Consider the following 26,343-nt stretch of genomic DNA (forward strand, 5'->3'; position numbering starts at 1 on the left):
TGAAGTTTTGGGATTGATGCACACAAGCAAGCTTCTCCACAGGATCTGCTTCTGTTGCTAAGAAAAGTCAATGATTTCTCATTCACTAACTGTTATGTCTAATTGTTAAGTGAATTTGGCCTTTAATAAATTACATATATAGCTAGGTGTGCACACAGACAATAGCTGTTGCAGTAACAAAATCATTTGTTTCTTTATTCTATACTCTTACTACTTCATTTCTTATCCTTGTTACGTGCTTCTTGCAACAACATGTGCAAAATATATTTACTGCCTTATTTAGTGAACCACATCTTGCACATCTGTAGATGCTTTCATCTAGAGCCTCCCAGTACATGGCAGATATGAAATAACTCTGACTCACAAGAGCTGGTGGGCTACAGAAAATGATCAAGAACCTGCTGCGGAGAAGCAAAGGCTGGAAGCCGGCATATGTTTAGCAGAATCCCCAAAGCTTCTTGGCACGTGGTATAAAAGGACATGGCTTTTATCTGACTTTATAAGTGGATCCAGGGAAGTGGGACAGAAATGATGCTATCCAGGAGAAGAGACTCGGCACCACATTTTTTTATATTTTGGGGGGAGTGGAAATCATTGCAAATTGTGGTCTAAAAGGGGGGAAGTGCCCAATGCTGAAGCCAAACATCTCCTCCGAGGGGCTTTGCTCAGCACAAGCCCATCCTTGGCACTCACCCCTGGCACTTCAGGGTGCCTTCCCTGTGCAGGGGAAGCAGCGTGACTAACATCCTCCAGGACGTGTGACATCCTTCCCCGGGGGAGCCGCGTGCCCCGCGCATTGTCTCAGCGCAGAAGGTCACCGTTTGTGTCATCACAGGCACACGTGCAGCCCTGCAGGTTAATGTCAGTGCTGAGGATGCTCCCCGGGCACTGTGGGGAGAAGACAGGAGGTTTGCAATAGTCCCCAGTGCCCCTAGGGAGTCCCTGATGGGGTGGGGTGGCCCAGGGGAGGTCAGGTCTTGGCTGGGGAAGCTATACTCATTTTACTCTTCAGGCATCGAGTCTGGAGCTGGCAAAACACTTTTAGAGGTTGGTACTCCCGCAAACTAATATTTGGAGCCAGTGGATGCCCTCCCAGTTATCAGGGCACTTCTTCTAAGCAGGAGAAGACAACATGGGCAATGCTCAGGTCTCCCACCCATTTACACGAGAGCGGTGTTTCTGAAGAATAATGACCAAGGAAAATAAATCAGGATCTGTCCAACTGCCCTTTTTTAGAAGGCATTTGTGTTATTCGCCATTCAGGCGTGAAATTGAATTTATCCTTTCCCCCAAGGGTACATTGCAGCCATCCCACAGAGAGAACCTGGGGCTCTTGGGACACCAGATGTGCTGTGCTCAACCTACTCCGAAGTACCCTCTTCCTACACACCCCATCCTGACTTTCTGGCTTGGATAGCTGGGGTGATGGGTTTGTGCTTTCACGGGGGTGTGCAGTTTGCTGGCTGGGACTATGACCCCAAAAGGGACCTGTCTTGCTTCTGTGTCCCTGCGGGCGTACATCCCAGCTCAGTCCTCACAATTCACCCCAGCCCTGGGGTACCTGGGGGTCTGTGCTGCTCAAAGCTCACGTTCCCATCTGTGGGACAGGCACGGCGAACTTCAGAGGCAGCACATGTCGCCCAAGTCTGTGCGGAGGGGGTTTTTGTGGTATTCACAGACCGTTTCATGTGTCAATGTGAGAGGAGCGTAATTACCAGCTGAGAAACTGCAGGAAATAAGCCAAGGTTGAGCGAACGAAATGGAAAATAAAGAGAAGTGCAGAGGACACACACATTTTAAAACTATTACGGAGGTATGCATTCACGTGCTCGTGGGAGCCTGGGAATATATAAGAGCTCATGACTGCGAAGGAATGAATTCAAGGACCGGTCTATGGGGAGTATTTTTTTTTCCTGTGACTTCAAACTTCTCTCCGAGCTCGCAGAGTTTTAGTCAGCTGGCATGCAACAGAGGTACGACTTCCCCAAGGAAACTCTTCCTCGGCTCGCACTGGAAAGGCTGCTGGGAGAGTCCGGGAGGCAGAAGGCTGCAGGCAGAGGCGAAACCACCTCCTCCTCCTCCTCCTCCTCTTCCTCCTCCTCCTCCAGCCACAGAGCAGGTACGTGGAGCAGCGCGTGAAGCCAGCTGGAAAGTTGAACCGGGTGCCTTTCGGCTGCGGGAGAGACGCGGGCTTCGGTGGCTTAGGGCAGCAGACTTTAAAAATATCGCAGATGAGGAAGGTACTGTATAAATAAAATGGGCTGTGTTTATGAATAGGCTGAGGAACTGGCTAAGCACACTGTGTAAATGGCTCTATCCACACAGCTGTATATTTAATCCATTGGGGACTTGCACTGCAGAGAGTTAGACCCTTTAAGTTAAGGAGGCACTGCTTAGTTTATAACAATACAGTTGTCATACTCCTGCTTTGTTTTTATTCTCCGCGTTAACAGCGACAGAAGATGGGGAGATATTTTTTTTTTTTTCTTTCTTCATAGGACTTTAGTCTATTTATGGTGTTACTGCATTGTAGCGCTCCGAACCAGGAATGCTGCAGAGATCAGCATCGTGCGCTGATTAAATGCCACTCACCCAGCTCTCCGACACTGCGTCCTATAACAGCCTTGGGCAAATCACACCGTCCCGGGGTGACATGAAATGCTGCTTAGCTCGTCTGCTCCTCTTCCTATCGGTGCTGTCATTGGGCTCTCCCTGTTGGAGCACGAGGTGCAGGATGGCAGGGCTGTTTTTCTGCTCTGAAGATCCCGACAGCTTGAATGTCACCTTGGGTGAACGGGGACTTACAGAGAGTAGCTGCTTTGCTGCATCTGGGCTGTTATTACGAGGAATTGATGGTTAGACAATGTTTGGAAATGAAGAAGTTCTAGAAAATCCTGGTTTATATAAAAGTCATAGAAAATATTCTGAAGACAAACTCAGTTGTATTTTTGATTAAAGTACACATATGTTTCCTGTAAATAGAAGCCAAAGTTTTGGCTTTCCACAACAGTGGAAATTTTATTTATTTATTTATTTATTACTAAGATGTAGTCTTTTCAGATTTAAAATCGTCTTGTTATTCTAAAATGCTGAAATTATTTGGTTTTAATAGCAAAATAAATATCATTCATCTCTCTTTAAAGCAGATAGTTACAGCTCAGTGACTAGATCAGTGCTTGGCCTTTTATTAATACAATGATGAATGAATTCACAGGGGGGTATCAGTACCATGCAAGTCAAATATATCAGAAGTAATTTTCCTCACTTTATTTTATCTCCTGTTGGACCCTATAAATTCAGTATGTCTTTTTCTCGAAGACTGACTCCACTGTCATTAAAAGAAAAATTGCTGAATTAAAAACTGATTTCTCTCTCTCTTTGCTGTGCTTAAATTAAGGCTTGTGAGAAAAAGTTCTGTTTGGGTTCCTGGATTTCAGTTTCTCCAGGAATTTTGTTCCCCAGGGAAAGAATTTCACATTTGAATACTTTCACCTTCAAGTGCCGGTTCGTTTCACTTTTTGTAGATGGAAGTGTTTGCATTTTCCCACCTTCTGCTGTCCCTTTGCCCAACCCCTCTCTTCCAAGAATCTCTGGACTGAAGGGTTTCATGCAATTCTCATTCACTTTCATTTAGTCTCCTGGAGAGAGAAATAAAACTGAAGATGAATGAAGAGGGGGAACTGGTTAAACCCCGTGTGAATTTGCTGTCTGATTGAAGGCTGATGTTCCCCTGAAAATTTTTGGTGGGCAAATGCTGTTGGCTGCCTGACCTGATCAAGGCACACACAGAGAGAGGAAAGTGTGGGAGAGAACAAGGGCAGGCAGCAGCTTCAAAAGCCAGGGGAAAAGACATGTTTTAAGCCTTGCAGGTGATGAAGGAGACTTGATTTGTGGACTTGGCTCTGGGGAGACGGGAGGTCGAATGCAGATGGCACCAGCAAGCTGAAGCAGGAGACACTTCTCCTGGAGATGTTGTAGGGTCTCAGGAACTGGAGCTATGCCTTCTTCTCAAAGGCTGTGGCTGAGGTTGGCATGGGCTATTTATTTTTTAATAGGGGTAATATTTATGTTGCCCCCAGCTCCCAAGTGGGATGAATCACCGGGGAGCTATTCCAGCCGAAGGGAGCAAGATTTGTCCGACTCCTGCCCTTGTAGTTCAGACCCACTTTCTAAGGCGGGAGTTTGTTTTGTTTACTTCTCTGGAGAGTTTGATTCATGCGGCTTGACACAGGACTCAACCCAAAAGCAGTGCCTTAGAAAGCAGCAGCGTTATGGATGGACAGACTCCAGAGGGTCTGAGAGTTCAAGACACATAATCGTCAAGACATATTCTTGTTTATCTGAAACCCTTGGGAACCTGCAACAAATTACGGACGGGCTCATGAGAGCCAAAAGACTGGGATTTGCTTTTCCTTCCCACTCCGGGCCATGCTGGGAAGAGGCTTTGGAGGAGAGGAATGGTCCAAAGAGGCCCCCATCAGATCTCCATGTTTGAGCCCTAATTCCCGAGCCACATAGCCAACTTTGGCTGATGTTGGGTCAAATCCAGTTGACATCTGGAAGCCGAGCAGGCAGCAATTTGTGAGGAGAACATAAGGAAATCAGGAATGGCCCAGTTTCACAGTCACAGGTGCAAAGCCTTGGGCACCAGTGGGATGGGACAGCGCTTATAATCTTGTGCAGGAGGGCAAAAGAGCTTGATTTTCCAATCTGTTCAATGGAGATGACCCAATCCATCTGATACAGATGACTATTGTTCTGCAGAGATGACTACCAAGCACATATTGAAAATGGGAAGTCAACCAGACTTCAGGCTCTGAAATTATTTGTTTTCGGATCTCCTTTAGGAAAGGGGGCAGAGAGAATAAGGACACAGCAGATAATTTACAGAGTGGTTGGTGTGCCTCTAAGGCTGTGGTTTTAATGAAACAAAGCCCTGGGCAACAGAATCAGTGCATGCCCTTCCCTCCTGCTTTGGCATTTGTTTCTGTCCAGGCTGATCTTCACAGTTCGGATGGCACAGCTGCTTGGCCACTCAGTAAATCAGTCCAAGGAACAGAGCCAGCTTTTTAAAAAAGCATCACAAAACCCAAAAAATCTGCTATTTTCCAAGCTTCGCAAAGTGATCTGAATATCCAGGTGTAGGAAAATGGGATAGTGCAGCCATCCAGGACACTTTTTGTTGCTGGCTTATTTGTATTCCATCTCCAAATCCCAATCAAATCGAAATATGCTCTTTCCAAAAGTAAAGAAAGGGATTATTTTTTCTTAAAGATCTCAAATATTTGAGGTTTTTCATTGTAAAAGTGGTTGAATGCTGCTGAGGAGGCAAGGGGTGCCCAGGGGTGCCTGGGGCCAGGCCCAGAGGCCCCGGGCCCAGCCTGGAGCCCAGGAGGTGCCCTCTGCCCCTCAGGAAGCACTGCTGGGCTGGGCGGGTGCCGGAGCCCTGGCACAGGCTGCCCAGAGAGGGGCTGGGGGCTCCTCCTTGGGGATCTCCAGCAGCCGCCTGGACGTGGGGCTGGGCCCCCTGCTCGGGGTGGCCCTGCTGGAGCAGGGCTGGCACCACAGGGACCCGCAGCTGCCCGACACCACCAGCCAGACACCAGGATCCTGTGACAAGGGAATGTGATCAAAAGTGGTCCATGGAGAGCCCAGCCAAGAGGAACCTGCCCAGGATGGTGACAACCTCACTGGCAAAATGTTCTGCTCAGAGCTAAACCTGAATTTTTCTATCCATCGCACCCAATCATGCCCTTTCCCACCCACACGCTCACCACCACCTCTTCATAGCCTTTACACCTCCCCATGCAAAGCAAAGAAGATGATAAGAACCCAGCTCTGGTGTATTATTTCAGCCACAGGAAAAGTGCATTGCAACAGTTCAGGCTCCTGCACTTGGGAGGCAGGAATGGGGAAATCTCTGTTAAAGCAGGTTTTCTAGAAACAGGTCTTAATTAGGCAAAGGAAGCGTGGAAACCAGCAATTAGACAGCTGCTCCAGCCCTAGAGGGCAGCACAAAATAATAAATAAAAAAGCAGAGCTCACAGGCAATCTGAAATCATCTTCTGCACAACAAAAGCGTCCCTTTTGCAATGGGAATTTTTACAAGCACGACTGAGCACTGTGTACTTACTGCCAGAAATTTGGAGATGTCCAGATGCTTGGACCTGTCTGCCTTTACCAAACTCCCTAATTCCTGCCTTGTGCCAGGGAAACCCCTGAAAAGCCTTTAAGTCAGGTGTGTTGTAGCTGGCTCTGAACCCTGCCCTGCCATCAGACCATAGCACACCGAGCAGTGGGGCTGCCACTAAGAGAAGGAGATACGTCTTCCAGGACAGGTTTCAAGATGACAGGCTTCACGTTTAACAGCCGTGATTTTTAAACCTTTAATCCACAAGCTCTTGTTTCCCTAAAGATGCAGAACACGGTTTAGGTGCAGGGGTAGGAGGCTGCAACCCCTCAGGAATGCAACTCGCAGACACAAAACCCTAAAGTAAACATGCCGCCCGCACCGCGCACGCAGCTAAGCAATGGCATCGGCAATGATAAGTCACTTATTCCCCGGGGTCTGATCCCGACAGCTTCTCTGGCAAAAATCCCCCCGTTTCTCAACGCCTGCGAGGACCTCAGGATGCCGCACAGTAGCTGACTCCGCTCCGAGTGCACAGCGGTGGCTAGGACCCAGCAAGAGCCCGGAGAGGAGTCCAGAGGAAGACGAGCAACTTAATTTAAAGCAGACACTGTCCCAAACAAGGTTATTTCCCTGAAAATGCCTTCGGTCTGAAGTTACGAGTAAACCTCTTGGTGTCCTGAATGGGTGAACATGAAGCTGAAGAATAATTACCTTGGTACCAGGACTGAATTGCTGTTGGAGGGCTGGCTATGCTTTTTAAAGACATGACAAGCAGCATATGGGGATACGAGAAAACCTTTAAACAAGGTAAATGTGGGATATTCACTCTTTTTAACCCTGAGGGCTCTAACATGGCAGCAAAGTGTCTTGTGTAAAAAAGCATCGGACGGCAGGGAGTTCGGTTTGTGTTTTGTGTCTTCTCTCATATTTTTCTCGTATTTCTCCTCTTTGGCACAGGAGAACATCGCTGTTAATTGCCTAAGCAGTAACAAAAAATATATTTCGGGGAGATTTAGAAGGTGCTGCTGTTTTTAGCTATAAACAGGCTTAGTGTTGTAAAAGAGATGGAGGTATATGTTGCTCTGCAGTGGGAACTGGACAAACTGTGATTAAATCCTAGCTCTTCCCTGCTTTTCAAATGTATTTTGGGGGCAAATCACTGCCTTTGCCCTCCCATCTGTTAAATGGGTGTGCTGAACCTTTAACTCTGCACCGGGTGAGGGTGGTGAACAGCTGAGACCTGCAAAGAGAGCAGAGCCAAAGGGGGCACAGCTCTGTGTCATGCTCTGTGGGCTGAGGAGGGTCTAAAGGAGAAAACCTGGGTAAGAAAAGGGCTCCTCAGCTGGACAGACAAACAATGAAAACCACGTTGGGAAGGGAATCTCCGTGAGCATGGCTGTGGTGCTGTACCATGAGGAGCGGCTTAACCTCCTCTGGACTCGGTCCATGTGGTTTCATATTTGGAGGGAGACAGCACCAAGTCCTGGAGCTTGGGGGCTCCAGGGTGACAGCCACCTTAGGAATACCTTGAAGGACAGCATCCTCACTTGCTGCAGCTCTGTCTCCCATAGCAAGACTTTAAATCATGTTCTTGTGCTCAAATGCATCCATTTCCCATTTGCTTTTTAAATTTATAGCTTAGGAAGTTTCAAAACATGTTAAGACCCTGGGTTGTGTCGGGATCATCATTCAGGATGAAAAGGGATGACTTTTAGCAGTATGACAAGAAGAGTGCAGACTGCATGGGACACACGCTGTCCAGCAGGGTGGTGCCCTGTTGTGGGTAATATCCATGGAGATTTCATCAGCTTAATTCATCAGACCTAAACAGAAATAATTTCCATTTGAAGGCTCTGAGTAAAGTCCGGTAATACGCACATCATCGGTATGAATGTCTTTTCTCAGTTTCAGCAAACCAGTACCCAAACAACAAACATAATTTTCTCCCCTAACCCCCCAGGCTACTCCCCTTGCACAGAGTCCCCAAGCACCCAACCTGAGAAACCTGGGCAATGAGAAAGAGAGGGGGAATGTCAGAGAAATTATAGATGTTGGTATCATCAATTCCTTATTCCGTTGGGTGATTTTGGAGTATTTTGCAAACAGTAATTTAAAAGGTTGAGAATGAGCATCTTTGGTCTTGTTTTAGAGGTGAAGAACAGGGTTCTGATCCTGCTGCAGAACCCCAAAGACAAACTCCAAGCTCTTTCACCTTGGGCTCCCAGGTCATTATCTGTCACTGGTCATCTCTCTAAACTGGAAGGAATATACAATCTGAAAATAAAGCATAAATTAAAGGTCTAGACTTCTCCAGTTTCTCCCTTCCTAGTACACACCTCTTTTCTCTGGCGGGGAGGAGGAGGGATGTGCATTGCTTCACTCAGAAGTTTATAGAAACATGCCCAACTATGACACGGTGCTGTAACCTCAGGGGAAAGCAGCAGAGGGTGTGAGCATCCTGCTCATCAGGTCTTGGTGAGCATCTCCTGGGCTGAACTGGATGTCCTGGGGTGGCAGAGGCTGACCTGGTGGAACCCCCAGGAGACTTTATCTCATAGAGAACCCGTTGGCATTCCTGTTCGGCAGCTGCCAGTGCCGGCGATCAGCTGCATCCCTCAAACAGTGACTAAGCGGAGGGATCTCCACCGGCTGGGAGTGATCCCATCTCCTTCCAGCCTCATGATGCTCTGTGGGTGGAAGCCGCTGAGTAACGGTACGTGGACGCCGTCTTTCGGCGCATGGGAGAATGAAATTGGGAAAACACTTTGGCCTTGCTCGATGCAGGTTTGCTCCTAGAAAGGTTTAGGAGCAGGGCTAGAGAAGCACTGCTGCATGGCTTCCAGCTGGGAGCTGGTGAGTGTCTCACTGGCTCAGGACATGGGCAGGACCAGCTTCGATCTGCCTGCAAGAGGTTGTACAAATACAGAAAAATTTGGCATTTTTGCAACAAATGGTGAGAGAAAGAGGTGATATCTGGAGCTCACATCAGTGGTGAATACAGCGTTGATAAAATCTATTCATTTTAAATGAAATACAGCCTATAATTTCTCAATTTGCAAAGCAGAACTGCAACCACTTCGCCAGGGTCTGGGAGTCTGAGTTCCTGCCAGATTTCTTTGGTTTGTCTTTGCCAGCTCCAGCTGCACAGAGCTGTGCTTTGCATAACCTAAGCATTATGTTGCTAATTCTTTTCTCTCTGGAAGCATCGTATATTAAAAAGTAAATGACTCTTCAAGATTCTTGGGGCTGAACCTTAGTGGCTCATACTACTTGTTTGTAGCCTGAGACATACAGGTCTCCATCTCTTCCTGAAAAACTCTTTAATTTCTGAATTAGCTGGTGTGATGCTGAAGTCTCATGTTTGAACTCAGAGATTTCATTAGGGACCATTGACATCTCAGGCCAGACCTCTCAGAACTCATTAGTGTCCTTCTAGAAACATGCTGTCAGGAACACTTTCCCTTGGCCTTGTTTCCATTTTTCTCCCATTGCCCACTTCATTCCTTTTACTGTTATTTCTATGCTCTTTTCTGGAGTGCGTTCAAAGCAGTTAAACTCTGATGAATCCTTTGTTTCATGCAAATTTTGTGTCTGTCTCTCTTTAAGGCATCGGCTTTCAAATGTATTTAAAAGCCTGCCCATACCTGGGATGTGTAAAATGGAAGACTAACATTTGGACAAAAAGGTCTCACTCCATTATTTATTTAAACTGTTTATATTAACACAACAAATCTGGATGCACGGTGACTAATGAGTGTGTAAAAGCTCTCTGACAGTGCTGGGATAAGAGGAGTGGAAACTGTTGTGGATGGAAATGGAAACTGTTCCCAAATCTTGTTTCTGATTGGCACCCCTTCACTTCCATCACGCCTTGGCACCCAAAACTCCAGCCCAATTAAAAGCACCTGAGCTGCCTCTCTGGGGAGAGACAGGTGTCTCTAGGAGGTCACTTGGTCTTTCTCCATGTAATCAGTCACTCTGCCCAGCTTGGGCATCTGTATTTCTGTGGGTGACCTGGGTATCATCAAGCTGAAATCACATCAGGGCAATCCTATGAGATTCCGTGGATCTTCCTTTCATGTCCTTGTGTAGATCTCTCTTTTTCCCACTTGGCTCGAAGAGATGCAAATGTACATTTGTGGGTCGTGCAAGCTGTAGGCTCAAAGATGGGTTATTTTATTGTGCTGCATGAGTGCCTTCCCGTGTTGGGTGACATTCTGGTGCCAGCTGTCACATGCATGCACGAGATGACTGTGGGGTCGTGTCTGACACCTAACAGAATTACTTTTCCCTGCAGAACCATGAAACTGTACATCGTCTTCCTCCTGGCAGTGGTGAACAGAGGGATCTCTAACTATCGGCCTGCAGAGGGGATGCCCTGTGAAACGGTAAGGATGCCTCCCTGCCCGGCACCATGAGGTCCTGGTGAGGTTAGGACCCCGTAGTCAGAGGCACTGAACAAATAATGATGCTTTCTGTGAAGGGTCCTCCCCCAAAGACCAGTTGGCAGAGGTGGGCTTTGCTGGGTTAATGGATGCTCTGCAGGCTGTTCTTGTTCTTGTTCCCTTCCTCACTGTGGCGACAGCACATAAAGAGAAAAAAGGGAAGGGTCATTGTCTCTATTTTGTTCTATGGAGGAGCTGGTTGAAAGAAATGTGATCTGATTTCCCCAAGGCTGAACAGGGATCCTATGACTGAGACAGAGAGGAACTTAGACCTCAGATCTACTCCTTTATACCAGGCCTGAGTTCTTTGTACTTTAAATAAAGCTTCTTCTGAGAAACACATCTATAGCAGCTTTTGTAATAATGGTGAGTCTGACCTCTGCCCTGACACAGCATTGCTGCCAGGGGTGTTGCACCTGACTTCTGCTGGAGCTAAAAAAAGGTGACAAAGCCTCTGGCTCTTGTACAAAATTTGCTCCTTGGATTTTTGCAAGCACCTGGTGCAATATTATAAATGTTATTCATAGCTGAACTTGCTCCTTTCCCTATTCAAGTGCTGCTGACAGTAACAGGCCATTTAAAAATACTTATCTTCCTTCTCTTTTTTTTTTCTTTCTTTTTTTTTTTTTTTTTAATGTTGACGCTGTTTAGTACAAATCCTTGAGAATTTCCAAAATAGGGAAAAAAAAATAATTTGCGAGCTGTACACATCTCCCTTATGGGACTCATTCCATTCCTGCCCACCCTGCTGTATTGCTGCACTTCCTGAATTCCAGAGAAATTAAGACCTAGTATATATAAAAAGATCTTGGGAAGGTGACTGGATAGCTCAATTCATTGGCTGTCAAGGGGAGACTGATGAAACCACTGTAAACATGACGACTTGGGTCCCATGTATCATAGTCACATGAATGCCGGGCGAGACATGCAATAATCCGAGCAGATTTCGCCCTGTCCCATTTCTTGATGGGTCACAGATCAGGCTGATTGCTGAGAAGTAAACACATGCTTGTTTCCACCACTCCACTGTAAACTGCTTCCAGCAGGCCCATTGCGCAGGCCAAAAACCCCAGGCTGTACGCAACGAGGCTGGGATAAATTCGGCCCCAACTGAAAACACGCTGCAGCTGGGGGCTGGGATGCTCATCTGGTATAAATTAACAGCTCAGCATCGCTAAAGTCAGTGGGGTTTTGCTAGTCCTCATTTGCTGAGCGTTTGGTCCAATGGAAGGAGGAGGGTGTAAATCCAAACACATTTCCACGCAGCTTAAAGAAGCTGCTGGGTTAGTTGATGGGTCCACTGGGACTCCTACTTAGTTCACAGGATGATTTTTCATCACAGCCTCGCTGTTTTACACGTTACTTTCCCTCTGGTGTCACCTTTAAATTAACAAAGGCTCAGAAATGGAAACTTTCATCCCAGGTCTGCTGGAAGTGGTACGGGTGAGAAACCTGTACCCTTTGTTGCTGGTGTCCTTGTTGGTGAACTAGTCTTGTAGAAGAGGTTTTAGGGGGTAAAATGTCCCTACTGGGCTCTGACACCAAAGTGAGCTGCACCAACTAAACAAGTCATTACCTATTTACTGAGCCAGGGCAACTGCTGGCCAACTGTTTGCAAGACAAGAAGGCACATGCAAGGGAAAGGTTTTCAGAAAATTGTACAATACCTTGTGTCAAGGTCATTCAAGAATATATGCATAATGCTTATCCTGGGTCAGTCCATATGAGATACCTGGGGAAATTACTCAGACTTTATTGCACAGCCAAGCCTCCACCTGGGCAGCTCTTCTAGTGAACGGACACGGACACCTTGCAAGTGCAAGCTCTCCCCAGGTATCTCCAGCCCAAATTCTTTGGTTCATAAAACTGCTGATATGGGAGAAGAAGGGCTTGGATCCAGCTGCTTTGTTTGCAGAGCTGTTAGTAAGGTGGGTGACAACTTCCACCCAGTGCTGAGCTGGGAAGAACTGGAGGCAGAATTCAGACGATGCTCGGCTTTTGAGTTGTTGGGTCGTATTTCCACCAGCACCTGAATGGAGCCAGACACAGTATGAACCAAATGCTCCTGCCAACGGTCTTTAATCAAACCGGTGACAGCACTGATCGAGCTGATGAGGTGGGAACATGAGACCAGCAAAAACTTCGTTTCCAGCCTCAGGCTGCCAGCCCATTGAGCTGTGGGGGGAGAAGCAGAGATGCATACACAAACAAATGCTGTTTGCTCAGTCCCACTGAGAAGTGCTTCATCTTCCCTTCCTGGTGCTGATGAGAACAAAATTCATGCAGTTTGAGCCTGGAGGGAGAAAAGATGGTGCAGAACAGACTCGATAAGAAATTCAGCGATTATCAAAACAGTCAGTGAAAAGGAATGAAAGTTATAAAAAAAACGGGAAGGGAAATGTTGTGGGAACAAATGGCAGACAGTGGGAGGTATGGATTTTATCAGACCCTTTTATCACTGGGAGGGTTTGGTGCATGCAGGCTGAAGGCCCAATCCTGCAAGATACGTGGTGGATTGGGACTGACCTCTCTTTCATGAACTTCAATAGAAATGGGCCAACTGGTGTTGATGGGTGTTGGACCAGGCTTCTGCTATGGTGCAGGGTGCTCAGAGGTAGCAGAGGGAGCTCAGTGCTTCTTGAGATCTGACTCGAGGTGTGGGAAGAGACCTGGCATCTGCCTTGGGATGCAGAGGCTGCTTCTTTTTCACTCTGTATGTGTGCATCTTTTTGGCTTCTCCCTCTTCCACAAACGGAACAAGAAGACAAGTCCTTATCCATTCTATGGGGCTCTGGGCTTAGCCCAGCTCTGTATGTGTTTTAGCTCAAAATGAGCAGTTTGACACTGGTTTTGCAGGCAAGAAATAATGGCTGGAAGAAGTCAGAATATTCCCTTCTCTCTTTTTCTAATTTGTTTATTTTTGGGAGATCTGAAAGAGATGGTTAGAAAAAAAAAAAAGAAAGAAAAAAAAAAGAGTGGGTTCAACTTTTAATAAGCCATTTATTTCAGCTCTTTGGGAAACTGTGGAGCTGCCTGGGTATATCTAGAGTTTAGATGAGCACTAATATTTTTCTGTCACATTTTTATGTGCTTTCAAAAACTCACATGATGCAAACGAGAGTTACAAAATGCTATCACCCCACTTCTCACAAACAGACCTGCCACTTCATTCACCTAGAAGTTCATATGAAGCAGATGGTTTATAATATATATATTTTATTTTAATGTTTCTGCAATGTCTGAAAAGCTAATACAAAGCTTTGCGTCATGGAATCCGGATTCTGCTTCTTTGCAAAAGTTAAGATTCAGCCAATTTTTTTCTCCCTTTTCTTTCTGATCTTTCTGCAAACAGTACATGACCCGGTCACCCATATACATTCATAACAAGAGTTTCCCTTCAGTAAATTAAATGCTGCCTAAGCCCTTCACATTCCACGTCTTCCTGCTGCTGTAAGTTCTTCCTAACAACAAAATACAGCTTGACATTTATGCAAGGATGACTATCTTGATGTTTCCAGTGTTTCTTATGAACACACACTCCAAATTTTGCTTTGGACACAGACTCAGTCCAAGCTGCAATTAAACAGACATGCATCGAGGAGACAAATTTGATAAATAGATGAGTTTTTCTTCATCCTAGTGCTTAGAAGTGGACAGAGAAAGTGTGACCCTCATTTTACATCACAGCCTTTTCCCCCTCAAAAGCTGGCTTTATATGATATGTCTTCTCTGTTGCATTGGGAATGTCTTGTATGGATGGCATAGGGGGATGGATCATATGGATGGAGCACAAATCATGTGAGAAGATGGGAAATGTTGCCTTGGGAAAAGGATAAATATAGATGGTAAAAGCAGGAAGAGTTTAGAGGTTTGCATCAGAAGTGTTTGAGTAGTTGAATGACACATTTGGTTGAGGATGCATTGCTTACCTCTGCCATGGCTAAAGGAAGGCACAATCAAATACCTGAGAGGTGTGACTAATGAGGAGAGATCCCATGGTTTGTAGCATAGGATCCTTATCTTTCCAGGTCCCTGCTTTGGGAACTACACTGCCGACAGAGAGGAGCCCTTCAAAGCACTTGTTACTATTGCAAGTAGAGTTTGCAGAATCTAATTGAGTGATTTAGGAGGAAGCTGAGAAAAGCAGGTATCAGGAAAAAAGAGTGTTTGATTGCAATGGAAAGAGGGGAAACACCTTCACCCAGGACTATTAAAATAAGCTTGGGAGAAAGGTATAAAAAGGAGAATGTATAGTAGGTATCACATGCAGTTAGCAGATACAACTCTACTGGTCTTTAAAATGAAATGAGTGCTAGCTGTTTTAGCTGTAAAGAAGCATTAGGAGGGCTGTGCTTGCTGTCTGAATGCTCAAAAAAAAATAATAATATGATCAGTGTTTCAGGAGAACACTGATTGACTGTTGAATGTTATTTTCTTTACATTTAATGCGAATATATTTTTCCTTTGTCAGGTGACAACCTCTTTTCTCTCTTCCTTTTTCTGGCAGACAAACTTGCAGGCATTTTGCCACAACAAAGACCTTCGCCAAATCCCTCATGAGTTCCACCCGAACGTAAACAAAATAGATCTGTCTGGAAATCTGATACAAAGGATCCCTGAAATGCCATTACCCTTCTATACTTCTCTCCAGTGCCTGGATTTAAGCTCTAACCAGATAAGCTTCATCGTGCCTGGAGTCTTTGCACACATGACAAGTTTGCTGGAAATAAATTTAGCTAACAACCACTTATACGAGCTCGCTCAGAATGGGACAGAAGGGATCGGACTTTTACCAAAGGTGGAAATACTGGACTTGTCTCACAACAGCCTCTACAACGGGATGGCCGAGTATTTCATAAAGCAGGCTCCAGCACTGCGGTATCTTTCCCTGGCAGACAACAGTATTATAATGATATCACACAAGATGTTTCAGGGTTCTCCTGGTCTTGTGGAGATAGACCTTCAGAGCAATATCATCATGGAAATAGAGGAAGGTGCTTTTGAGACTCTAGTGAATCTTTCCAAACTCAATCTCTCCATGAATTCAATTACTTGCATCTCTGATTTCAACCTCAGGCAGTTGGAGATACTCGACCTTAGCAGAAATAGCATCGAGTCCTTCCACACCACAGAGTCAGATGATGAGTATAGCTTAAGAATTTTGGATCTGAGTGAAAACAAACTGCTTCGCTTCCCTGTCTTCCCCCTGGTGAACAAGCTGGTAACTCTGAATTTATCAAAGAATTTAATTCAGCTCAGTGCTGAATCCTCTCATAATAAAATGGACTATATGGAGAATGACTGGCTAGATGCCTCTTTTCTTCTTCTTGATCAGAAGCAAAGTAGAAACAAAAGTTCTCTTAATTTATCCCAACTTGTGTATTTAGACTTAAGCTATAATGAAATCAAATCAATTCCAAATGAATTCTTTGAATCAATGTTGTCCCTTCACACCCTTAATCTCAGTAAAAACTGTCTTCAGGCTTTTGCAGTAACTTATGACAGTACATTGAGCTCCCTAACCGTCCTTGACTTGAGCTACAACTCTTTGCAGAATCTTCTCCTGGACGCTGGCACGCTGTCGAATTTGAGGGAGCTTTACATTCAAAACAACCATCTTCAGACCCTCCAATTTGATATCTTCTCAAGCCTTCCTAGCCTCAAACTGCTTAATCTACAGAGCAACAATATCAGTCTTTGCAGCATGTACTCAGGATTAGCTAAGCAAAGACTTGCCGGGGAGGAAAGTGGTTGTGTGTCATTTGTTGATTCTCCTGCTCTTCAGTACTTGTACCTCGCTGATAACATGCTGAGCATCCTGCCAGCGTACACTTTCTACAAGACTTCTCTGATTGCTTTGGATATCTCCATGAACCCAGGCCTGAAAATTGAAGTTAAAGCACTATCAGGACTGGAACGGTCTCTTGAATACTTGCATTTACATGGCAATAGCCTGATAGAATTAAATATTGACTTGCCTTGTTTCAGTCACCTGAAACATTTAAACCTCTCTGAAAATCAGCTGAATTGGCTGCCTAGGTGGGGTAGCGACTCTCCACTGGAAGTTCTGGACCTACGGAACAATAGGTTTAGTTCATTACAGAACAGCAATATTTTAGCATTAGAGAATTCTCTTAAAAACTTGTATCTCACTGGTAACCCACTCAACTGCTGTGGAAATATCTGGCTTTCATCGATGATCCAGAACAAAAACGTCCACATCCCCAACGCAGAGCACTTAACGTGCCAGCACACTCAGAACTTCGGGTACCAGGAAGAAATGCACATTGGGAACATTAGACCAGAAGACTGTGAAAAAGAGGATCTAAAGAAAATCAACTTCCTTATTATATTAACATTTGTGCTGGTTTTATCCGTGATCATCATTGGAGTGGGTTCATTTTTTTGCTTCCGCAGGCAGAACTTCAGCCATCAGTTTAAAGCATAGCACGCAGATTGCCTTGAAAACCGAAGAAATCAGGTGCTACACTGTCGGTGTGTAGAAATGAAGGGTAAAATTCTCGTCTTTGATTTTTAACTGTGGATTTTAAGACAGTTTTAAAGCGCCCCTGAACTATACCACTATAGCGTTCTGGGTTGCAGGGACTAAAAGGAGAATTTGCCATGTTTTGTTCTTGCTTTATTCACAAGCTGATCTGCCTAAAATGTTTATAGAGTGGTAGAAGAGACCCCCTGTAAAGCCCTGTTGTTGTGAGGGAGGTGAAATTTAAGATACTTTGCTGATGTCATCTTCATAAAAAGGCTTCATGTAAATTGAGTGATGTAACTGAATCACTTTTTTATGACAGTCGTTGACGACATCAGCTGAGTAGAAAAGTGCTGCACCTCCATGAGATATTTATCCTTGCACTGAGATTTATTTCTTTCCTATCAGGTTAGAAATGACAGCTCCCAAACATTGAACTGAAATCATAAAAACTGGCACCAGGGCAGGCTAAAACATGATCTTGCACTGTTTGAAACTGATTGAAAATCTCCCTGGAGTTCCAAAGCAACGAGAATTCAGCTAAGTGAGCAAAACACATTTCGTGTCTGTTGTGCTCATGGCAATAATTCAGAAAAATCATGGCTGACCATAGGAACCACAGACCTTAGTGGTAGCAAACTCTGTGGACATCTCCCTTTGCTTGTAGTATGTTGCTGCAGCCACTGGGGCAAGACACGAGGGGGAAGATGAGATTAATTATACTAGTCTTGGCACTTAACACCCACCAGGGGTGTAACAGAAATCTCAGGTGTGAAGCAGCTGCACTATACGTTACCCAGACCTGCTCACAAGGTCACAGGTCCACAGTTCAACTCAAAGAGGAGAAATTTGCCCCTCACGTGCAATACATATTTAACTGGGTTTAATGTGAAGAAATTCATCTCTGGGGTGAACGCTTTCTAAAAGAAGTCTTAGAGAATGAATTTCAACCAGCTAACATTGGACTGAAATGTTTATATTTCTAAGGAAAACTGTTGGGAATTCACTGCATACAGATGCATTTCAATGCAAAAAGATAACATATCTATTTCTAAAGTTCACAGAAGGTTAGACAGGCAAAACATGTTTTAAAGATACAAGCATGAAGCGATAAAGGGAACCGAGTCCTGGGCCATTATTCAGATCAGAGGTCCACTATCTCTCCCTAAAAAAGAGATTGTGGTGTAGACGACTGGTTGCAAGAAAAAGTCTGTAGATCCTCTTTCTGTGATGGGTTTAACACGGATGGCCCATTGAGTTGCTAAAAGCAGGCACTGACATATGCTATGTCCCGTATCTGATAGCAGTTTCACCCTTTTGAAGTGAAGAGACGCTCACCAACAGTGGGAACCTGACCTACTGACAGCATCCAGTGGCTTTGAAAGGAGCTGCGTCAGGTTTTCCAATAATGCCAGGAACTGTACATTTAGGCACATAAGAGAAATAGAAGTCAAACCCAAACCTGTCCAGGTAAATAACTCAGAGTCAAATTGCTGCTCCACTTCTGTTTCTTCCAGCTAGTGAATGTTAAAATTAACACACTACAAAAAGATGTATAATTCTATTTTTCAAGCAGATATGTAAGAAACTGGCTGGTAGATTTTGTTGTGGGATTTTGTACAATAAAAACACCTTCAGATTTTGTAAAATACACAGGGGTGTGAATATATTAAAGCACCAGCTTGGAATACTCCACAGATGAAAGCGATGTCTTCCAATTTTTTCTATCGTGTTCAGATTCCACCTTAGGTCTATAATGTCTTGTCCCAAAGCAGGGACAGCTGGCATATACTTCGGAGGGCAACCAGTGAACTTCAAGGAGATCTACTGAAGAGGCAGGCAAGTGGTGTTGAAATAATTCATTTGCACGACCAGTCAGCAGCACCAGGACCTGGTATAACATTTGAATATGAATCAGAGAATAAAAAACATATGAATCAGAGAATCACAGGCTGGTTGAGGTTGGAAGGGGCTTGTAGAGCTCATCTGGTCCAACCCCCTTGCTCAAGCAGGACCACTTAGAGTGGGCTGCCCAGGACAATGTTCAGACGATGAAAAGCCAATGGAAGCACACACTGTGCATTGGATCAAGCTCTGTCTCTTCTAGGAGAAAGTTTGCACAAGCAGCTATCTTGAGGCTTATTTGGAAGCCAGATGCTGAAGTCTGTGAGCTTTTCCTTCGGTATGAAAGCAAGCTTTGCTGTGTGCCCAGATGTGGGCTAATTGAGCCATACACTGAATTCATGCCTTTTGTGTCAAGCACAGAAAGATTATATCTCCTTCTGAGAGCCAGCATTAGCTTGGCTGCCATGACTAGAATTAGTTAATAACCTGACGACAGAGCCAAACCTATTTAATTAACAGTTTTAACACTGCTTTTGTTTGGCTCTACCAAAAGGAAGTGCTTGTTATTACTAAACATCTGGGACTAATTAGACTTCTATTGACTTCCATGGGAGCAGAAACAGCTTTCTCGAGGAATAGGTCCCAGGAGTAACATGCAGCATGGCTCATTTGGATTTCTCTGTTAGCAGCATAAGCAGCCGAGAAGTGACATGAGCCTGCTCTGGCCAGCTTGGTTATTTTAAACAGGATGAGGAGCATGAGGGAAAGGAAATATGAATAAAGGAATGAGGAGAGGGAAAACAATGAGAAATGAAAAACTTCCATGCTCTTATTCCTCAGAATAGGGGGTGCACTACATTAGCCCCAAATGTTGAAGCCCAAACACCAAAGTACCTGATCCTACATCAAATGTAGCCGTTACTCACACCTTACACATCTTCCCACCACTTAGCCACATCGTCCTAAAAGGTTGGGAGGATACGAGCAGTTTGGGCTTTGATTTTGTAACCTCAGTTTACACCCTCGTGCATTGCTCTTTCATAAAGTCCCTGCAACAACATCTGCTAACTCAAAAGAAGTTTGTGCTACTCAGCCAAGAAATTTCCTTCTGGGATTCTGAGATGTGTAGCACAGCATGTGCAGTACGTGGAATTTATACAACCAATGCTGTATAAATTTTATATATATTATTTTTCATGCAGCAAGTAGCTTCCTCTCTGCAGCTGTTTGCATGGGGCAGAACAACAGATCCAACAGCTCTCCTTCAAATAATTCCTATCACAGCTTGCTACACACGAGACACTAAGCAGTTCCTGTGGTTTGTTCCCAGAAGTGATTCTTTGCAGCGGGGTCAGACAGACATATGCACTGGAAGCACTGGAAAACTCCCGGAGAGGGTCCCTGAAAGTTCAGCAAGTTGTGACTCATTTGGGCAGCCACGGAAAGTCGAGTCCCAGTTTCCAAAGGCGTGAGCTCTTCCTGCAAAGCCAAGCCAAAATAATACCCTAGCAGGGTCCAGCACCTCTGCTTCCAGAGCTCTCCTCAAGGACCCCTATCAGCCCTGAATAAGCCATGTACCATCTAAAACAGTACATCCCTCCTAATATTTCAGGAGACCAGAGCATTTTCTTTCCTGTTCCTACCTATTCCCCAATCTATTCAGTACCCTTTCGCTTGCCTGAGGAGAAACAACCCAAAACCACAACCTGAACCCCTCTATCTCCATAGGAGAGATAAAAATATATTTTACCTTGCCTGGCGAAGTATCCTCTGGTCATATCTATTATTTTCTATAAACAACTGCTGATTCTGTGCACACTTGTGCAAAGGCACAGACGCACGCAGGTCAGTATAAGCAATGGATCACTTAAGGATTAACATTGCTTAATCTGAACTAAAACAGCCTGTATTAAATGATTTTCTATAATAGAAACCAGCTTGTGGTACCGGTGCCTGTATACTCCTGTTTCATGCCTGTCTGAGTGAAGCAATTTGATCAAGACTTTCAAAAGCGATCAGTGATTTCTTTCAGATGCCTACATTTTCAGTCTGCATCTGGCCAGTCCTGAAAGAAGCCTGATTTTCCAAAAGTCTGGGTCCATCTCCTCTCAAAACCAGACCTCTGAAGTATGTCTTATGCATTCCCCTGCAAAATTGAGACCAGACAGGCTCATACATCCTTCTATCACTTGAGGCTTTCCTTGCTAGTGATAGTTGCCCACCATGTCAGAGTAGCGATGAGCATTTGAAGAGCTGAAATGCAGCAAAGCTGCTCATTGACAGCTCCTCTGCCTTGTAGTCTGCTCCCTGTAGGACCACATTAAATACCTCATTACCCACAGAGTAACCATTCACCTATAGTTCTGGCTTCTTTTGGGGGAAAAAGGAGAATTATCCCTAAGGAATGGAAAAAAAAAATGAAGTTGAGGGTGTCCAGCTTTCTGGCAATGCCACAGCTATCCAGTCAGAGCATGGAGCAGATTTTGGTCTCATGGTCATGGCTTGGTGAGGGAACAAACAGAGTTGGACAAGAAATGGGAGGAAATGGGGATGAGCAGAGAGCCTTTGGAGAGCTCAGGGGGGAAAAATGGGAAAGAGGGAAAATAAAGTCTTGGTGTAATCCTCTCCAAGCCAAAAAGCATCGTGTAGAGCTGAAAATCCCCCAGAGGAATGGGTGGTAAGTGGCACATACGCACCGCTCCCCAGCCCAAGAGGTTAGAGCAGATCTGTGAAGTTTCAACCCATCTCTTGTAGCTGGAAAAGTGAGGAGAGAGCCCAGGGCGTGTATAATAGAGCAGAAGTAAGGGATGATAAATAAGTGAAAGATGGGAGAGGGAAATGGAATAGAAAGAGGTTTTTAGTACAAATCAGATCTCCACAATGGGTAACCGAGAAGTATAAGAGGAAACTGAAGAGCAACCAAGGGAGAGGGGTGGGAAGAGACTAGCGTGGAGGACGTCAGGGCTGAGCTATGCGGAACAGAGGGAGACCCGGGTACCTCGGCCAGGCGACGTGCTAGCTGCCCACAAATATGTGGTGCATGTAAACAGAGGTCATCAGCTCACGAGGGGTGACAAACGGGAGCATAGAGTAACCAGGGAAATGGGCTGAAACTGAAACGGAGGGGAAAAGAGACTGATTAAGCAAAGAGAAGGAAGGCCCATCAAGCTGTGCAACATTCTTTTGAAAGCAAAGGCATTTGGCGGCTGACGCAATGTGATATTAAACAGATTTTTGGCAAATATCAGGGAACAGTCTTGCAGAACTGGGAAGGAGGGTTCAATTTTTTTCCCAAGCTATTGATCATGGCTGCTCTGTTGTATTGCAGAGCCAGGTTAGTTCCATGGATTTTCTCCTCCTGTCCATTTCTAGCAGTCGTTACATCAAAGACATACACTTTCCAGGCTCAAAAAGGGGTATCAAGGGTTGCCTTGATGTCATGACCCTCTCCAGAAGGGTGAATGAATTTTGCAGACAACAAAGGTAGCATCAGGAAATGTCCCTTTATGAAGAAACATTCAGGAAGGTGACACCAGAAGAGATTCCTCCCTAATATTTCCTACTTCCCTGTAAAATGGAGCAGAGAGGAGGGTTCAGGGTCCTGGAGACAAGATCAGAGAATGAGAGAAATCCATTTTTGTGAAGGAAACCCACCAAGGAGAAGAAATTTTGGAACAGGTAACTGAACAGGAGGCATAAGGTGGGGAGAACAGAAGGGGAATGACCACAGCTAAATCAGGTGTTGGAAGGTTAACAAGGAAGGTTAGGATGAAATCGTGAATCAGAAGTAGAGAGTGCAGCATTACAGGGCAGAATTAAAGCAAGGGAAGCTGCACATTGCTTTAAGCTGAATTTCTGTATTTAAGGTATATTTCTTAACTGTGGGGCCAGTACTGAGGGGTGACATTGTTTAACCCCTTCATTTGTGATCTGGATGATGGGACAGAGCCTTCAGCATGTTTGTGGATGACACCAAGTGGAGCAGTGGTTTCATGTTGGGGCAGAGCGGCTATTCAAAGGGATACCCCATAGCAGAGAAATGGTTCTACAGAAACTTCATGAAATTCAGCAAAATAAGAGCAAAGACCTGCACCTTGGGCAGAACAAGCTTGTGCAAACCTCCAGCCTGGGCACAAGCTGACCAGAAAAAAGCTTTGCACAAGAAGACCTGAGGGTCCCGGTTGACAATTTGTCCTTGGATCAGCATCATGCCCTGGTGACAATGAGACCTAGCTGCGTGCAGAGCTGTATTTGCAAAAGCTTAGTAAGGAATTTAATGTATGCTGTTATTCTCCCCTATTTGGCACTTTTAACACCACATCTGGATACTGTGTCCAGCTGTGGGCCTCCCAGTGTAGAGGAGATACTGACAAACTGGAGCAAGTCCAGCAGAGGCCACCAAGGTGGCTGGGGAGCTGGGGCATATGATAGCTGAGAAAGAGACAGAACGAATAAGTTTTGTTCAGCATGAAGAAGATGTGACCCTGGCGGGAAATCTTAGCAAAACTGGAAGGGCAGTTAGAAAGAAGACAGCACTGGATGTTACTCAATAGCTGACACTGAAGTTGGTCCTTTTCTGATCAGGGAGCTGCACTGGAGCACTCCAGAGGCTCCTTCCAACCTGAATTATTCTATGAGTCTCTGAAAAACAAGGAGAATGGGTCATAATTTTAGGTGGGGAATAGATGAATAGAGAAAATTTTGAGCAACAGAGTCCATTGGCTGGTCCTGCCTCCTGCACTGGAGCTGAAGAAGGGATTTGGCAGCACAGAGAGATGGTACAAGTGGTTGACGATGTCAGAAGCAAGTGGAGCTAGTCAGAACATGCAAATCTGAATTCACATAATATTTGCTTTAAAATTTGCATATAGCTCGAGATTAAAATTAATGGTTTCAATTTTTTTTTCATGAAAATCCTGAAAAATGTAGAATTGGGAATTGTTTGCTTCGTAAGGCCAGAGCTTCAGTTTGAATTCAGTTCTTCTTACTGCAGTAAGCACATTCTCGTACAACAACAAATCACTGCAACATTCAGTTCAGTTTTATTATCTTTGTTCTGGAGAAGAAGAGGAAATGTTTCAATTGGTTAATGCTAAATAATATCCCCCCCAGTTTTCACTAAAACAAATAAATCAAAAGTAAATTTTTTAGGCTGTTGAAACTAATAAATCCTTTATGTTTTGGCACATCAAGTAGTGCTGGTGCACAGGAAGGAAATAAGATAAAATAACGTCATTAACTTTTTGAAATTCCAGAAGACAAATATGAGGTAAGATTTCATTTATTTATTTATTTATGTAGGTCATAAAATGTTCTTCCATCTTAAGCAATAATTGGTACATTTTAATAATATCTACAGGTTTTATGACTCCACTGTTTTTCACTTTAAAATGTTGTAGCAGAAACTCCTGATGGTAGTTGTAGATTGAAGAATTTCAAAACCCCAGCTTCATTAGCTGGTGCTTAGTCTTTGAAAAAACTCCTTTTAACAGACCTCGGCAGATGTTTCTAGGTTTATGTATGTCATTCAAGACTATGTTTCCTCTAACCTGTCCTGCATGCTTTGCCACAGACAGCAGATAAGTTATAACATTGCTGAACTGGACCCATCACCCCTAAATCAAGCTCCTTTCCTATTTGGGAGCAATGCTGCCCAGCGAGATGAAGAGCTAGAAAGGTACTTTGGTGCTTTAATTGCCACTCTGGGTATTTAAGTTCACAATCTAAATCTTTACAGTCCTCGTTCACAGAAAGGTTGGGCTTGGAAGGGACCTTGGGGGGCCACCGGGTCCAATGCAGGGCCACCCAGACCAATTTACCCTGCACCATGTCCAGAAAGCTTTTGATAATCTCCAAAACTGGAGAGTCCACAACCTCTCTGGGCAACCTGTTCCAGTAATGTCCATCTTCCAGATGACGTCTGAAGTGTGTAGAAAACTACTGTGCTTGATGTCAAAATTCCCCCTGCATTTAATGTTCTGCTTCTTGGCGTAACCACAAATGCCCCAGACAGCACAAAGATGCTCATACCTGTGTAAGCCCCAACAGGGCTCATGTGCTGAGCATTTATCTGTCTGCCAAGGCTCCTAAGCTGGTACATGCTGTTGAAGCATACATGTACAGCTAGATAAAGTTTTGATAAAGTTTTAGCTAGATAAAGTTCTGTACAAAGTGCAGCTGGAAATAAAGTTGCCATGATATCTCCATGCCTAGACTGCCAATTCAATTATCTTCTGTACACAGGGACTAAAAAAAACTCTATTTCTGTTCCTCAGTGTCCTCCTTGCCAGGACAAGGGATTGCTTAGTGGACCCTATCAATAGATCTTTTTTTTTTTTTTTTTTTTTCTCATTTTGTAGCTAGTTGCACCCCTAAAGGAGTAATCCCCAAAGAAGGGATCAGTGCCCTCAACACAATGAATTGGCCACTGGGACTACAGAAGGCAGCAGGAAAGGACTGGACGAGACAGTTGGGAAGCACCGTGCTCCCATATTGCCCAATGTGCTGATCGAAGCAATCCCCCTCCTGCAGAGGAGGAAATGGAGCTGGGTGTGTCATACTTTATGTGGCGCTCTGAACTCTGTGTTATAGGAGCACAAGGAAAGAAAAGCCACCACATTTTCCTACTACCATGTCTCATAAGGAGGGGGTATTTCTGAAGAAGCTCTAGAGATGTGAATCACCAGTAGCCAATGCTGTCTCCCTCTCCAGCCCAGATAAAGGCATTTAAAACAAAAAGAGAGATTAAAATGCAGGTCTCATCATGAAGGATTATGACATCTGAGTCCCCCAATGCACACCTTAACTCCCCTAGGTCATCTACACCTACATGAGCTGGAGGCTGGGAGTTGGGTCATCTGGGACACCCGCAATCCTGCTACCCAGTGAGCTGACCCTCTCTTCATCCATCAGCTGTATTTGCTGTATCTCCACCAGCTCTCATGGTGATGTCTACCTCCAGGGGCCCACATTTGAGTATCTTAACCCAGAGCTAAATGCCTGAGTCATTCGCCTAAACATAGGCGGCCAGTTCAGTCTCTGGCAAGAAACTGGTGTAATTTGGGATGTTCCTGGGGTTTGGGCTACATAAATACAGATTTTTTGGATGTGAATACAGCAACCAGAGGAAACCTAGCTATTCTTGATTACCAGCTGGAGGCCAGACAGCATATCCCATGGTACCTCAAAGGCCACCAAACACCAGTTTGTGGGCATCCAGTTGGATATCCCCACTGGATAAGATAGCCCAAGTCTGTTGGACAAGAAGTCAGAATTAATCTGAAGAACAGGCGCTCCAAGTCCTTTCTGTATGTATGTGGTTGTTATGTTAGGTCTGCTCTCCGGTGTCAGTTTACCCTCAAAACCAGAAATCATGACCAATTTTCAACCAGGCATGCTTTGCACAACCCTCTGTCTGTGTACATTCCAAGTTA

The 26,343-nt window shown here is 44.8% G+C and overlaps 1 protein-coding gene across 6 annotated transcripts; it reads left to right on the forward strand.

Annotated features, from left to right (window-relative positions):
* The first annotated feature begins 1,522 nt into the window (after positions 1 to 1,522).
* Positions 1,523 to 18,769, forward strand: LRRC32 (leucine rich repeat containing 32). 6 transcript variants are annotated; one of them, XM_080552431.1, is made up of 3 exons: positions 1,523 to 2,119; positions 10,431 to 10,521; positions 15,050 to 18,769. In XM_080552431.1, exons 2-3 carry the CDS (start codon positions 10,435 to 10,437, stop codon positions 17,024 to 17,026), a joined length of 2,064 nt encoding a protein of 687 aa, XP_080408557.1. In that variant the 5' UTR covers positions 1,523 to 2,119; positions 10,431 to 10,434; the 3' UTR covers positions 17,027 to 18,769. The 6 variants fall into 6 exon arrangements, with proteins under 6 accessions (XP_080408557.1, XP_080408560.1, XP_080408559.1 ...); XM_080552434.1 differs by having other exon boundaries at positions 1,617 to 2,119; positions 15,086 to 18,769; XM_080552433.1 differs by having other exon boundaries at positions 2,110 to 2,240.
* The last annotated feature ends 7,574 nt before the right edge of the window (positions 18,770 to 26,343 follow it).

This window comes from Anser brachyrhynchus (assembly GCF_964034855.1).
Source record: "Anser brachyrhynchus genome assembly, chromosome: 1".
Classification (NCBI taxonomy): Eukaryota; Metazoa; Chordata; class Aves; order Anseriformes; family Anatidae; genus Anser; species Anser brachyrhynchus.

Coding starts and splice junctions, on each gene's coding strand:
- LRRC32 (XM_080552431.1), top strand. CDS start 10,435: ATGAAACTGTACATCGTCTTCCTCCTGGCAGTGGTGAACAGAGGGATC. Junction 10,522..15,049: donor AGGGGATGCCCTGTGAAACG/GTAAGGATGCCT, acceptor TTCCTTTGTCAG/GTGACAACCTCTTTTCTCTC.